Source organism: Sesamum indicum, linkage group LG10 (assembly GCF_000512975.1).
Source record: "Sesamum indicum cultivar Zhongzhi No. 13 linkage group LG10, S_indicum_v1.0, whole genome shotgun sequence".
In the NCBI taxonomy this organism is placed as follows: domain Eukaryota; kingdom Viridiplantae; phylum Streptophyta; class Magnoliopsida; order Lamiales; family Pedaliaceae; genus Sesamum; species Sesamum indicum.
Window position 1 is genome coordinate 15,043,523 of NC_026154.1, and position 14,934 is coordinate 15,058,456.

The 14,934-nt window shown below is 37.1% G+C and overlaps 4 protein-coding genes and 1 non-coding gene across 5 annotated transcripts; 4 read left to right on the top strand and 1 right to left on the bottom strand.

The window, feature by feature from the left end:
* Positions 898–969, top strand: TRNAP-UGG. Its single transcript has one exon. It is a non-coding gene; the product is annotated as a tRNA-Pro (tRNA).
* LOC105172632 (magnesium-dependent phosphatase 1-like) lies at positions 1,035–3,533 on the top strand. The gene is made up of 4 exons (XM_011094152.2): positions 1,035–1,330; positions 2,534–2,705; positions 2,895–3,011; positions 3,156–3,533. Exons 1-4 carry the CDS (start codon positions 1,221–1,223, stop codon positions 3,318–3,320), a joined length of 564 nt encoding a protein of 187 aa, XP_011092454.1. The 5' UTR covers positions 1,035–1,220; the 3' UTR covers positions 3,321–3,533.
* On the top strand, positions 4,243–6,514 carry LOC105172633 (fructose-1,6-bisphosphatase, chloroplastic). The gene is made up of 3 exons (XM_011094153.2): positions 4,243–4,871; positions 5,354–5,750; positions 5,889–6,514. The coding sequence occupies exons 1-3, from the start codon at positions 4,461–4,463 to the stop codon at positions 6,287–6,289; spliced, it is 1,209 nt and encodes a 402-aa protein (XP_011092455.1). The 5' UTR covers positions 4,243–4,460; the 3' UTR covers positions 6,290–6,514.
* LOC105172825 (putative UDP-rhamnose:rhamnosyltransferase 1) lies at positions 7,187–8,289 on the bottom strand. The gene is made up of 2 exons (XM_020697419.1): positions 7,341–8,289; positions 7,187–7,284 (listed from the first exon to the last, which is right to left on the bottom strand). Exons 1-2 carry the CDS (start codon positions 8,287–8,289, stop codon positions 7,187–7,189), a joined length of 1,047 nt encoding a protein of 348 aa, XP_020553078.1.
* Positions 10,768–14,934, top strand: LOC105172634 (GATA transcription factor 24). The gene is made up of 7 exons (XM_011094154.2): positions 10,768–11,217; positions 11,722–11,805; positions 11,897–12,030; positions 12,913–13,017; positions 13,255–13,360; positions 14,444–14,515; positions 14,620–14,934. The coding sequence occupies exons 1-7, from the start codon at positions 10,861–10,863 to the stop codon at positions 14,695–14,697; spliced, it is 936 nt and encodes a 311-aa protein (XP_011092456.1). The 5' UTR covers positions 10,768–10,860; the 3' UTR covers positions 14,698–14,934.

Here is a 14,934-nt window from a genome sequence, read left to right on the forward strand (position 1 = left end):
AAGTTTGAATTTCACGCACTTATACAAAGAAGAGTTTTAAGGCCTAGATTTTACCCAAACAAATATCACAAAAAGAAAAAAAAAAGAAAAAAAAAAGCCTTTTCAAACATGGGTGCGACAATACATGAAAAATGTTTGGACGAATTAAATTAATCATGTATATATTTGTTTTTGATTGATTATTTTTTTAAAATTATACACAATCACACTAATTATATTTATTATATAATCAATTCAAATACAACAAATTCTGATCTGGAATGGATTTCCAAACAAACCATTATCAACTTGAAACAAACGCATGTTCCAGCCGTCCAACACGCACATTGTCCAATTTCCCCGCTACATGCAAGCACAAAACCTTTCCGTCCATCAAAAGAACCCTCTTTCTCCCACATTTTCCTCTCCCTATATCGTGGTCAAGGCGCACGTTGATTGGCAATGGGAAGATTGTGTTCGACGTTGAGTGTGTTTGTCTGGTTTTGTTGTGCTATTTTACTTGTGTTCTTCAATTATTTGGGTTCATTCTTTTTTTTTTCCATTTCTCGTGGGAAGTAATCAAAAGTGTATATAATTGAAAAGTACCAAATGCTGAAGATTTTTCTAAGTTCTCTTTCTATTCTGTTGAGTGTAAATTTGCATAAATAATTCTGACTAGAGTAGTCTTGCAATAATAAGTCCCATATTATACAATGATTGAGCTAGTTTATGTCCTACATTGATATCTGAAATTTGCGAATGCCAATAGTTGTCAACATTGTTTTTGCAACACTAATGAAAACTCTTATCCAAATTAGGGAAGGTCGAATCAAATAAATCATCTATACAAATGCAAGGCTAACCGTGTGGTGTGGTGTGCTTTTCTTGTTGTTATTCTGAAAAGTGGAGAGCATAGGTGGGCATTTGGTCTAGTGGTATGATTCTCGCTTTGGGTGCGAGAGGTCCCGAGTTCGATTCTCGGAATGCCCCTCAACTATTTTCTTTCCTTTTCTGGTTTGCATACCTTTCCCTAACTCGAACCAAACTTTCATCAAAGTCAATTTTGCTACGCAGCTCCCAAACGCGTTTTTGCACAATTTTTCTTCAAAACTACTGATTGAGTTGGGCATTTTCATTATTATTTTCCAAATGCAGGTGATTATTCTAGCAGCTTCCCCATCGGTAGTTGTGTAACAAGGATAATTAATCTTGAAAATCAAGAGCGAGAGAGAGAGACAGAGATGGGGGACGATCGAGTGAAGAACGAGGCTATGGAGATAATGGGTATGTTTCAAGTGTTACCTCGCCTCGTCGTTTTCGATCTCGACCACACTCTCTGGCCCTTCTACTGGTACTTCCTAGAATTCTACGAGTTTCATGATCTTGGATGAGTATTCGTCTTTACGTCTTAGTCTAGACTTGTTGTTTCTTCAAAATTTTGACGTGAACCGTCAGAAGTGACTTTTTTGTTGATTAGACGATCGAATGCGTGATAATTAAATTTTTCATGAGTAGGTGAAAAAATTAGGCTGAAATTTTGGTGTAAATATTGCTTGGGATGATAAGGATTTTCTGTTTCTGCCTGCATTAAAACCATCTTTTCTTTCTTTTTAAATTCTTTCTTTTTCTCCTAATTCAGTTTTCAGTTCTGTTTCGGCGGCCCCTCTTTCCAACTAGTTTGTGTTAGTTTTTCACCAGTAATGGAATATAGAATTTCAAATTCAGTTAAGGACCTAAAAGAATGAACTTGCAAAGACAAGTGCAGTAGCGTGTGCGATGTGGAAGCTATTTTACAGTTTTACAGGGTTCTGGTTTGTCATAGGTCCCATTACTTGGCAAGAGGAGATTCTAAGCTTATGTTTCGTTATGTTTCGTTTTCTGTGTTTCCATATGAATTTTCAATCTTGTAATTGATTTTGTGCAAAAAAATGAGAATACTGGCTTTGATGCACTATTACATTAAATGTGAATGTAACTTGAATTTTCAATGTGGAAGCCATGTCACTGCAAGAAAGTGTGCATGTCGGTTGGCTGAAAGAACTTGACAAGTTGTTTCCTTACATAGCAATAGAACGTGTTGGTGAATCTAAATCTTCTTGCTTTTCGGGAATCAAAGTTACTATGAGGGATGAATTGGTCTGGTGATACTTTCCTCTGGAAGATTGAAGTTTTACTCGGTAAATAGAGTAGTGAGATGTTGCTTTATACTCGTCTTGCTGGAAGCAAAAGAAAATGGTGAAATCGTTTAACATTTTCTTATACTCATCAATACATGGTAGAACAAACTTGATCCCGAGATTTCTTGTTTGCTTTATGACCAATTTTTACTGGCATCTTCATGATGATTAATTCCATCTTTGCTGGTAAGGAACAGGACACGCACTGGATAATTCAAACAATTAATTGTTGTGTGTTGCCCTGCGCCAACCGGTAAAGGTTTCCAGGAGTTATGTATTTAGTGTATTTGTTGGGCTTTTCTTATCCTACAGTGTAGATTGCTTATTTTGTTTCTAGAAATTATACGGTGCTGAATTTCTGTTAACTTGTGTAACAGTGAATGTCTCTCCAACCGTGACATGCCGTCATTATATCCTCATGCCAAAGGCATACTGTATGCTCTCAAGGATAAAGGCATTGATATTGCGATTGCCTCTAGATCACCAACTTCTGATATAGCCAACACTTTTCTTGAGAAATTGGGTTTAAAATCATTATTTGTAGCTCAGGTGAGCTAAATCTGATATCTTGAATTTTACATTGAAAATTAACTTCTTGTTTGAATAAGCATTAGATGAATTTATTAAGCGAGTGTGTTTGCATCGAAAGAAAAAAATCTTATCTTCTTAATAGAAAAACTCAGTAGACAGTCCGTGCTGGAGAAGCTGACACCATGCTGAATATTTCTAACATTGCAGGAAATATTTTCCAGTTGGACCCACAAGACCGATCATTTTCAGAAAATTAAACAGAAGACTGGTGTTCCATACACTGAGATGCTCTTTTTCGATGATGAGGATCGCAACATAAATGCAGTAAGATCTCCTTTCATGTTGCTTACGTAGCCACTGGAGAGTTGTCCATGCAATGTTGAAGCATGTTTGGCTATAGAGTATTTGATTTAGTGTTCCTGTCCGCTGTTAAGACCATTATTTTCTCTCTAATTCTGTTGTCTGCAGGTTTCTAAATTGGGCGTTACGAGCATCTTGGTGGACGATGGTGTCAATCTAGAAGCTTTTAGACAGGGGCTCTCCAAGTTCTCTCAGAACCGGTCCTCATTGGAAAGGAACAAGCAAAGATGGCGTAATTTTTCACAAAAATCAAGCTCGTCGCAGGAGCTATGATTCCTCAAATCCAAACTTTAAAAACTATGACCAGGTTTGATATTGTTACTGTTATGAACGTAGAAATACATGCAACCTGGTTTGCAACGGGATCGTTTAAGGGATACCACCCCAGATATGTGTATCGATTTGTATTCTCTCTAAATTCAACCTGTACTCTGTTAATTGGTAACAACGAATCAGTTTTAGTCAAATGATTGTGCGTTCAATTCACGGTTGATGTGTGTTGGTTGCATTGGCTGGTAATTTGTAAGTACTCTCAAAGCGGTCTATGGCTTTGGCAGCATATTTTAGTCCGTGACTGGAGAAAGAGGGACTAAAGTTGTTTCAGCGACAAAATTTAGGAACTACACTTCTCGTTTTCCCGAGCAAATATAATTTTACCGATAGTTAACAATTCACTGAGGAAAACGATATCTTTCTATCAAATTATACAATTTTTATGCTTTTTTTGTGTTGAATCCTTTTCATCACTAGCTTAACGAACTATTATTATCAAAATAAAACCAAATTGTTATATACTAACAAAATTTGAAAACTAATTTCATCATAACAAATAAAATAGAGCATCTATTATGTTTCAATCTAATGGTTAAGGTTAAGTTTGAAGTTTTTCGAACATATTTGATTCCTATCGAACGTGTTAGTATTTGCCTTACTTTACATGAAGGTTAAGTTTGACGTTTCTCGAGCAAGTTTGAGTGTCATCGAATATGTAAGTATTTGTCTTATTTATGTGATTGTGTTTGTAATTTATTTATTAATATATTAGGAATGAATTATTATAATTTTTTATTGTAATTAATCAAAAAAAAAAGACCACCAACTATAATTTGATTTCTTTACCAACTTATGCTAGAAATCCGGTTCTTACCCCCATGAATTGATATTGACTTTTTTTTATTAGTTAATTTATATTGACTTCATTACAGGAAAAAAGATTAATTTAACAAATAAATAAAGCCCGACCATCTAAAATCTTCACTACGCTCGAATCCGGTACTCTGAATTCCTGGGTGGAACATCCCAAAATAAAAAATTCCTGGATAGAAATTTCCAATCAAGAAAAACTCTAACCCCATCTCAATCTCATCAAATGACCACCTTTACTCTGACCCCCTTCATTCCCACTAGCCAGAGATGCATTCAGCCGCCATACTCTTGAGTTCCATCTCGAATTACCCTCCAGGGATTCACCTTTTTCATTCAGAGCTTCAGAATTTTCACCCAAGACTTAATCTTTACACTCAGCCCATCAAAAGAATGGCTTTTTCAGGTGGGCTAGGCTTCAAAATCAGTGCTGGAGGAACTACCGCTGCCTCTGGTGATGGTGGTGGTAGTGGGTTTCAGACACTGAGGGAGTATATGGGAAGAAGGGAAGAACACGTTGGCGATGAATTGGTGGTGCTGTTTAGTCACTTGGAGTATGCTTGCAAAAGGGTTGCTGCTCTTGTGGCTTCACCTTTCAACTCCAGTCTTGGTAAAGACTTCAATGTTGCTGCTGCCGGCAGTGCTGAGAGGGATAAGCCTAAGCCACTTGATATCGTCGCAGTGCGTTTCTTGATTGTTTGAACTTGATAGCAATTGGTTTTTGTTTTGAGATATGAATCCAAATTGGATTCTTTCTTGAAGTAGACAATAGAATGTTTGTGTGATTCATGTGTTGTGACTTGCTGATTGTCAGTAAGCTGTGTTTCATAGTTGTCTAGATGAAATTGAGAGGTCAAGAATTAAATGAACCTGAGTGGATACTCTGATTCTAATAAGGTTTTTGATTTCATATGTAATTGTGATACTTGGAAAATGTTGAGTTCTATTTGGAGGTTGCTTGTTTACAAGTTCGGCCACCAGGGTGGTGAATGACTAGTGCTTTCTCTAAGTAGTTTCTTTGTTCAGTTTAGTTTAATGTTCCTTTTATGTCATAACTCGATGCGATTTCCAGACTGTTAAAGTTACCTTCTTCTTCAACATCATCTTTTATGTTACCCTGCAATTGCGAAGATTTTTCATTAGATATATAATTCGTGTTGCAGAATGAGATTATATTGTCTTCTTTGAAGAATTCTCGAAAAGTTGCAGTGATGGCTTCAGAAGAAGATGATGCTCCAGTTTGGCTTGCTGATGATGGCCCTTTTGTGGTCGTTTTAGATCCTCTGGATGGTTCCCGGAATATTGATGCTTCTATTCCTACTGGAACAATATTTGGGATCTATAGACGCCTTGTAGAACTGGATCATCTGCCGACAGAGGAGAAGGCAATGCTTAATTCTCTCCAGAGTGGAACTAAGCTTATTGCTTCTGGCTATGTTCTTTATTCATCAGCTACAATCTTGTGTACCAGCTTTGGGTCAGGAACACATGCATTCACCCTGGATCACTCCACGGGAGACTTCATTCTAACACATCCAAACATTAAAATTCCTCCTCGAGGTAATATAATCTGATTCGACTTCTCATTCCAGAACGAATGTGTACTAAATAAAGAAATTGCAATTTTTCGATTTGATGACGTAATTTCCTCATTTAATTATTTCAGCTGATAGCTATGCTGTTTCTTTGTTATGTCAGGGCAAATATATTCTGTCAATGATGCTCGGTATTTTGACTGGCCTGAAGGCTTAAGGAAATATATCGATACTGTTAGACAAGGCAAGGGCAAACATCCTAAAAAGTATTCAGCCAGATATATATGTTCTCTTGTTGCTGATTTCCATCGAACGCTCTTGTACGGTGGCATAGCTATGAATCCAAGGGATCATCTTCGTCTTGTATATGAAGCTAATCCACTCAGTTTCCTAGCAGAGCAAGCGGGAGGCAAAGGTTCTGACGGTAAAGCTAGAATACTGTCCCTCCAGCCTGTCAAGCTGCACCAAAGACTTCCTCTGTTTTTGGGAAGTCCAGATGATATAGAAGAGTTAGAGAGTTACGGAGATGTTCAGCAGAAAGTAAACCCTGGATATGATGTCTGAAAATGCATTTAGGTGTTGCCATTTGAGAATTTCTTTGATTTGTTGCTGAAATCTCTGGCGTAGTTGCTGTTCACGCCCAGTTTGCTCTGAGCTCTGGTGATATGGAATGGTTGTAGATTGTAATATAAGTGTAAATGTGAAAATTGAGATCCAGTTTTGTCTCTATTTCAACTGATGATGTATTGATATTTTTTTATGATGACAAAATTATGCACTGAAACCTCCTGTGGTGAAAGGATTGCAACTGAACTTCGGGTAGTTGAGTTGTTAGTCCTTGCAAGTTTCGCAGTATGATAGCTGGAATCCAGGATGCCACCACAAAACTAGAGGGAAAATTATATTTTCCTTTGCTTTTAAGAAAAAAATGCCACCAGCATTGTTTCATGGTCTTATTCTGCTAATGTTTGGTCTCATCTGCTATCTTTTGGTGTTATATGTGAGAAGAAGTGTCTATCTGGTATTGCCATGAAACTTATTATACATTCAGAAAGATTAACTTAGCCTACATCACCTCTACCAGTAATTCAATCATTGGAATTGACTGTGCTTTCTGATAGATGGTGAACACTGTGTTTCACCATAAGTTATTATGCTTGCTTCTTCCCCTTTAAATCATCATATTTTCCCAGATGCTCAATGAACTTGTTTATGTAATTGTCCTGACTCTCATGATTGTCAAATACACTTCTCATATGTGCAGCTCTCAGCCGTAACTGTTCACCTTCTGGTGCTATGACAACTCGTCTTATGGATTCAGCAACCACATCCCGACTGAATGAACCATCTTCATTCCGGGGGACTTCATAGCCTACTTCTTTTTCCACTAATAGCTTTGCGTTGAGTCCTTGGTCAGCTATCATGGGGAGAAGAACCAGCGGGTGTCCAAAACCAAGCGACTCAATAATCGTACCCCAGCCAGAGTGGAAGAGACATCCTCCAATTGCAGGATGAGCAAGGATTTCTAATTGCGGTGCCCAACCAAGAAGAACAACTCCCTGGCTCAGAGTCCGGTTGGCAAAGCCGGGAGGCAGTAAGTCTGAACTATCTACACCTTGAGGTTTCCTTAGAATCCACAGAAAAGGTAATCTAGAAAGCTCAAGTGAATATGCCAATTCATGTATTTGCTCAACAGGCATTTTGTACTCACTCCCAAACCCCACAAACAGTACTGACTTGGGCTTTTGTCCTTCCAACCATTGGTGAGTATGGGACCAGCTTGAATTAATTGCTGTGTTGTTCTTGTTCTCTTCAGGTACTGGCGCAAGCACGCCAATTGGTAAAACCGGCCTTTTGTATAGTTCTTGAATGAGGCCTATATATTCCCCCTCAACTGCTTCAGAGCTTCTCACCACAACAAAGCTGCACTCTTCCAGGATCTTGGCGGCACGTTGACCGCTGGACATGCCCGATGCATCAGGAAAGTGTGTGTTACGCATCATTCTTGGTGCATAATCTGGCCTGTGGGCTATAAGTGAAGGAAATGGGATCCAATCTGGTGGCCGTGTGAAGTGTTCTGGAGTTGGACGTCGTTTTCCAGACTTGAGCTCTGCTGGTGGCCCCAGGTAAGCTAATGTAGCAGCTGTATACACACTAAAAAATGCAGTGCGAATGCCGAATTTAGCAGCGATCTCCAGGATCCAATATGGAGCAAAGTCGATGAGTATCAAATCCGGCCTCACCGTCTGCAGGAGACGTTCAAATGGTTCAGCCAATCTGTCGTATGCTTTCTTCAAGTACGGTATTTGCTCTAGCTGAATATCAACCGTCGCCTCACAATTCTCCGGTAAGCCATCCACTTGTGGCATTGGTATCTCCACAAGCTTTACTTTGCCCTCCAAATTCAACGCTATTGGAGGTAACCTCTGCAGGTTTCTTGGGGTGGAAACATATGAAACAAAGATACCTTTTGCTGCTAATCTCTTTGATAACTCAAGAAAGGGTATCATGTGGCCAAATGCCAGCCATGGAAACATCATTATATGATATTTTCCACCTTCCATTTCCCTTTCTTAAGGTTGTCTGAAGTTTTCTGCCTTCTAGTTCTCATTAAATAGACAGTGCAGGTACTGATGCTGTTCACATTCTTTGCATTCAAGCCGTTTTGGCCGTAAACCACACAGTTTGAGAACAACTCTTCACGCTTTACATGAACTCGCTATTCTCAATTTTCTATTCAAAGAGTAGGTGGTGTTTCAGATTCTTGGCTGCAATGAGACAGCACAAATATAATTTAAATTTTCTCAGGTCTCTTTTTCCTCCATCCTTGATCAGCCGACATACAAATTTTTGTATATCAATCACATAACAAGTGCTTCACGTATCATGTTTTAATTTAGATCCGGTAAGACCCAATTAAGGCTAGGATCTTCCCATGCGATAATTGTATAATAGTCCTAGCAATTGTGTGTTCTTCGGTCTATGGATCGACCCTCGCTTTCCCGGGTGTGGAACCTTAGTGCTATCAATAGATTATTTAGATATCAGCAAAAAGATTGAACAAAAATTCATATTTAACTTCAATGAATTTATTAATGAGTTATTGCCCCACTTCGTATGCTAATGCATTTGAGGACGTAGATACTCACCTTTATATAGGTAGTTTAGTTAAAAAGGATTTTTTGGCCTACAATAAATCTGTAAGTCAATCAAAAATAAATATAAATTTGCTTCAAACTTTTCTCAAATGGCTGCAAATTTCGTGAACATTACTAATAGATGAATTTATTTATTGGACGAAAATAAAATATCATAAATATTATAACTACACTAAATTTTAGAAAAAGACTTTATAACTAATAGAAAGAATAAATATACTTGTTAACCCTCTTTGTCTTATTTAAGTTAATAATGACCTTATTTTAAGAAGTAATTAACAAAAGTGAGTTATTTGATAACATAAAAGCTGAGATTGCTAGTACTAACCTAACATATTTTAGATTGGTTCAGAAAATTGAAGTAGTTAGCACATACTCAAGAATTTGGACAAACATACTTAGGGAAAAGCACGTCATTAGCTAACCCACAAATTCAGATGACACCAAACATAAGCCGGTAAACATTTTATCATTAATTCCCATTTTATTTGTTTATTATAAACTACCCATAGAGGGACGTCGTGTGTTTATTGTATAATAAATAATTTTTTATATTTTAAAATATATTATATATAAGAATAAAATTTATAGATTGAAAAATTATATTTAAAAAAATTAATTTAAGGGTGTTATTAACACAATAAAAAATTCAGTGCAATGACGATTTGGAGTTATCTCTTAAGATATATGATCGTTTAGATGAGTATGACTTCTTTCTAACAATCATTCCAATTGAATACGAGGCCCCTTCCAACTCCCTTTAAAGGTGATGTGTAAAATGCAACTGATAAGATTACCGTATTGTTTGATAATTGGGCTTGTTGAATATGGCTTGTTTATGGACTCTACACCATCAGCATGGTAACAAAACTAAGTCGAAGCCCTTGTTATCTGAAATTGCATTCGGCCTGCTGGACCGAGCAAATGAGGACCTGTTCACTATCTTTGGATTGGGTCCGTTTCGACCATTAGGCTTGAAAAATAATTACGGAAGGCAACATTATTATAAAGAGTATTGTTTGAAAACTTAATGACTTTTTGTAATACACTCATTGCGTTTTCTAACAGTAAAAGTTAAAAAAAGAAAAAAATTCCAAACATAGTTATGCTGATGATAGAAGATTTTTATCTCGCAAGTGCTCATAAGCATGCACAAAGTTATTCTGTAACTCTACGTATTGTCATTTGAAGTACACTCGATGAAAAAAGAATAAAAATAAAATATAAAAAAATAGAATAAATTAATTTTTAAATGTGTATGAATAAATGATTATGATTTATTAATAAAAATAAAATATAATCAGGGACATAAGTGTTCCCTCCCTTAATAAATGGTATAAATCAATTAAAAAGAATAATTATACTCTCATTTCCTGAGGTTTAATGTAATTACACGTAATCTCTGTGATTTAAAAAATTACATCTAACATTCATAAGATTTGTTTTCGTCTAACAAATAAGTCTCTCTATTAGTCAAAATTCATTAAATTTGTTGATATTAATAAAAAAATAAAAAAAATTATTAGCCGAAAAAAAACCTGACCTACAATAAGTTTGTTTTAAGTTAATGAAGGCTAAATAGCAATTTTCTTCAATTTTTTTTATTAATATTAATAAATTTAATGAATTTTAACTAACGAATGATTTATTTGTTAAATGAAGCAAACATTAGAACGACTACATATAATTTTTTAAATTATAAAAAATTTACGTATAATTACTGACGAGAGAGGAGAGTAAGTATTCCTAATAAAAATAAATTTAATTTTGGGTAGGCTGTAGGCAGAAATGTGGAAGACCATCCCTAGTTTCTGTTTTTTAATATTATTTTAATTACAATGGTGTTAATGAGAATGGGAGTCTTCTAATTTATGTTTAAATCGGGTTCTGGGGAATGCGCTTACAACACTAACACCAACACCACGATAGCCATACCCAATTACCCATCCTCTTCCATAACTCTCCAAGCTTCTTCCCATGTACGGTCCACCGATCGCCTCTATGAGCACCTCCTCCGCCGTGCAACACCAGGACACTACTGCTTCGGATATGGAGGAGGAGGAGGAGGAGGAGGAAGAGGAGGAGGACGTCGTCCAGTGCTCTAATGGGGATGGCTCTCTCGACAACACCCGTTCTCGGATCGGCTACGAACCCCCCAACGGTTCTCACTCGCTTGATGGGGCTATCGTTGCCGACGCCGTTGGCTCACACGCGCTGTGTGGCTCGGATATGGCTCCTGCTGTGGCGGCTGCCGCTGGGGAAGGTGGCCCCGATCAGCTTACGCTGTCGTTTCAGGGCGAAGTTTTTGTTTTCGACTCGGTTTCCCCCGAGAAGGTTATGAGTTCTTATGGTTTTTTATTTTCTTAGTATTGTTTCTTTTGTTCTTTGTTTTCAATTAATGGAGATTGTGTTTCTAAGTCTTTTTAACTATGAGTTTTGCTTACGTGATGAATTTTGTTGTGGGTTTGAGTTGAGGGATTATTGCTTTTGTATTTGTCTTCAATTAGTGCAATTCGGTGCTCCGGAGTCCTTTTAAATGTGATATTTAATTGGTGACCCATTATGTGGCCAACTTCATCGTCTTTGTTGATTCCAATTTATGTAAAATTGTTATTAATTTGCCTTTACTGTTCTTAAGTTTTACTGTTTAAAAAATTGGTCTTGTAATAGTTCTGAGACCAAAATATGGTCGGTACTTTTGAATTCTTTTCAATTTAGTTGCAGGTTTAAGAAGCTAAAGTTCAGTGGCTCATATTGTGTGTTCATATTGTTTCTCCGCCCTATTTATTGTTTCAGAAGCAATAATTTTTTTTCCCCTTCTCAACATTGATTTTTCAGGTTCAGGCAGTTTTGTTGTTATTGGGTGGGTATGAAGTACCCACTGGTATTCCTACTCCTGGAATGACTCCTACAAACCATAGGGTATGCACAAACTGTTTCAATCTTCAAGCACTGAAATCTCAACTGTCATCAAAGTTTATTGTCTTTTTCACTATTGCATTTGCTTCAACAGTACTTGAGCGATTATCCCGGGAGGTTGAGCCAACCACAAAGGGCTGCTTCCTTAAACCGGTTTAGAGAAAAGAGGAAAGAACGATGTTTCGGTAAAAAGATTCGCTATACTGTACGCAAGGAAGTTGCTCTCAGGTAATAAAGAATTAGAATGTGGTTCAATGTCAATTGATGATTTGTTGCTGGTCCACACTAGCATATAGTTGTCTGCTGTTTGACATGGTGAAAACCCATTTCTTTCCAAGGTTTTTATGGTTGAGGTTTCATTGGTATGATACTTTTGGGATTCATGCTTAGCCTCTTCTTACTATTAAATTTGCATTTACGATTGCAACATTATGATTCAGGATGTTGTGGTTTGCATTTTATCCCATGTCTGTAAATCACATGATTCTGGCAAAAGATTGAAGGTGGAACAGTTGGAAATCATATGTCAAGAACTTCTGATGATACTCTAAATCTGTGACACTTTTGCATATACTTGCGCATAGACTTCTCTCTTTATGCAGTTTAATTCAATTTGAATCGGGGTTTGAAACTTGCCATTGATAGTCTTTCTTTAGTTCGTGGCCTTTCCAGCATTTTCACTCAATGTTCAACATTAGTAAAAATCACTTTCCGACTAATGGTGAGGAGAGGGGATCTTTAAAGGATGTCACTAGTATGCCTAAGCAATAAGATTAATAGCATAATAGTTGTGAAAATATGCAAATATGACCCATATTGAAGAGATTGTGCTTGTATGGGATAATGTATTATTTAGTGCTAACAATAAAAATGTCATATGAAGAATGGATGAGTATGTTTCAATCTCACGCAACTTAGAAGCCTTTGCCTGAACAAACCTTTTTCCTTCATGTTTGGTTTACAAAAAGGTTTGTAAAACAGGATTCTGTTTCAGTATGGGTTTTAACATATTAATTACACGGCCGCTACAAGCGCATGTTTTACACCAACTCATGAACTTGTTCATTTTGAAAGTTATCTTGATCTCATCATGCATGTATAATCTACCAGGATGCAGCGTAAGAAAGGTCAGTTTACATCGTCAAAGTCTGATGAACTGGGTTCATCTTCTGCAGATTGGAATGGAAATTCTGGCCAAGAAGAACAAGAAACCTCGTGAGTAACGGTCAAATGCTTACTGGTTCTGTTACTTTGTAGCTGGTGATTGTGAACTCCTTCTGCTTATTACTTGACATAGGAATTAAATCATTGAAATAAGCTAGAGGTGGAGTCACCAAGATCTCTCTTTCAGTTTGCCTTTTTTGTGGGTTTGTGAAATAATGCTTCACTAATCACCAAAAAACAAAAAATGAAAGAAAAGAAATAATCCTTAACTTGCTTGACTTTCAACAGCTGTAGGCATTGTGGGATTAGCTCAAAGTCCACCCCTATGATGCGACGTGGACCAGATGGGCCAAGAACTCTCTGCAATGCATGTGGTCTTAAGTGGGCCAATAAGGTGTGTCCGAGTTAATGGTATATTTTTGCTCTCTGATTATTATCTAGAGTAGGTAGAGGTTTGTCATCGTTTTATTACCATTATGATATGGTTGTTTTCACCATCTGCTCATGTAGGGGCACTTAATAAAGGAAAACAAACTCATATGCGTTCGCATAGTCACATGTTGACTCCTTAAGATAGAAGAACGGAACACTATTTTCATGTAGTCTCTAGAGGCTTAACAAACACATCTCCAAATAAAAAGCTAGCTACCCCAGTTTGCTCACTATCGGGTCAAATAAATGTTTTTGTTCATTACCAAGAGTACTTGACTCTCAGTGATCCCTCCTATATCATTAGGTGCAAACAAAAGTTAAAACAATTCTTTTTCGACTGGTCTTTCCAAATCCTCTGCTTTGTGTTTTTTATTTCTTCATTTAGGAACTAATATATGTTCTAAGCCTTTCCTAATGATTCAGAGATATGTTGCTGATGTTGATCTGAGTAGACGTTATTTCACAAGGATCCCCTGACGAGTCTACTTTTTTTCCTTTCGACTGTAAACTGGCAATGGAATCCAAATTCTTTTTCTTTCCTAGGTGAAAAGGCAGGCGTGGTTATAAATGTCACATTTCTTGTAGCTATTCTCATTATGCAGCTAGTGCTTGAACTGAAACCCATTCACCTCAGTGTTTTTTCTCGTATTTGAATTTCAATGTGTCTGGGTTATTAGTATCTTTTTAGCTTGAGTAACTTCTTTATATGAAGAAGCTTGGAGCAAATTATTTTGTTTCCTCCAGAAATGATATCTTTTCATCCTCACTAGTTACTGCCGACGAAGAGAGCTTGCCTCCACACATGCATCAAACCAGAACCTGCTAGGCACCAGCTTTAAGTGACTCTAGTGGTCATTATGAACCGTTACTTTTTCGTTTTCGTCTTATTTGACAACTTCATAACACTACGAACTTAATTATGTATATCATCATACCAACTTTCATACTCGAGGTTTCTTTTTTGTTCCTTTTTCTCCATGGGAGGAACTAGGAAATGATTCTATTGCTCCAATTTACTCGCTGAAACTTTCGTTTTTTACTACAGGGAGTCTTAAGAGACCTTTCAAAAGTTCCAAATGGTGGACTGCAGCACCATGCCACGAGGGCCGATGAAGTTGTAAGCAAAAATACTTCGAAATTTTCTTGTGTTTCTTCGTTTTTTACAAAGAGATATAAGCTTTCAGTTTCTTGCTGTTGATGACTTCGTTTCTCCTTCCACAGCTCAACGGTGGAGCTAACGGGGAAAATGCTGCTCTACCAGCTGCAAATGCTATTGGTTCTTCTAATGGTAACAATTAAGTCTTGACTGCACTGTGGCAATTAAGAATTTGCCTTCCCTGCAGCCATTGCAGTCCCAACTTCCCTACTGTAATTTTGATTGAAATAGGTGCTCATGAGAGGCTATTACCTGCTCAACATCTCTTTTCTTCTTTTATGTGCGATTGTACATATACTCTCTGTACTATTGTTCAAATATGTTGATTATTAGAAAAGGTTTAGGGTGCATTTGGCTTGATGAATTTGGATTTTAGGGAA

Bases quoted from the DNA above. Each gene is read 5' to 3' on its own strand.
- LOC105172634 (XM_011094154.2), top strand. From the start codon at position 10,861: ATGTACGGTCCACCGATCGCCTCTATGAGCACCTCCTCCGCCGTGCAA. The intron at 11,806-11,896 runs GTATGCACAAAC...TTGCTTCAACAG, and splicing joins TGACTCCTACAAACCATAGG to TACTTGAGCGATTATCCCGG. The intron at 13,361-14,443 runs GTGTGTCCGAGT...TTTTTACTACAG, and splicing joins GTCTTAAGTGGGCCAATAAG to GGAGTCTTAAGAGACCTTTC.
- LOC105172632 (XM_011094152.2), top strand. From the start codon at position 1,221: ATGGGGGACGATCGAGTGAAGAACGAGGCTATGGAGATAATGGGTATG. The intron at 1,331-2,533 runs GTACTTCCTAGA...CTTGTGTAACAG, and splicing joins ACTCTCTGGCCCTTCTACTG to TGAATGTCTCTCCAACCGTG. The intron at 3,012-3,155 runs GTAAGATCTCCT...TGTTGTCTGCAG, and splicing joins AGGATCGCAACATAAATGCA to GTTTCTAAATTGGGCGTTAC.
- LOC105172633 (XM_011094153.2), top strand. From the start codon at position 4,461: ATGCATTCAGCCGCCATACTCTTGAGTTCCATCTCGAATTACCCTCCA. The intron at 4,872-5,353 runs GTGCGTTTCTTG...TTCGTGTTGCAG, and splicing joins AGCCACTTGATATCGTCGCA to AATGAGATTATATTGTCTTC. The intron at 5,751-5,888 runs GTAATATAATCT...TTGTTATGTCAG, and splicing joins CATTAAAATTCCTCCTCGAG to GGCAAATATATTCTGTCAAT.
- LOC105172825 (XM_020697419.1), bottom strand. From the start codon at position 8,289: ATGGAAGGTGGAAAATATCATATAATGATGTTTCCATGGCTGGCATTT. The intron at 7,285-7,340 runs GTGTAGATAGTT...ACTCTGAGCCAG, and splicing joins GATTCTAAGGAAACCTCAAG to GGAGTTGTTCTTCTTGGTTG.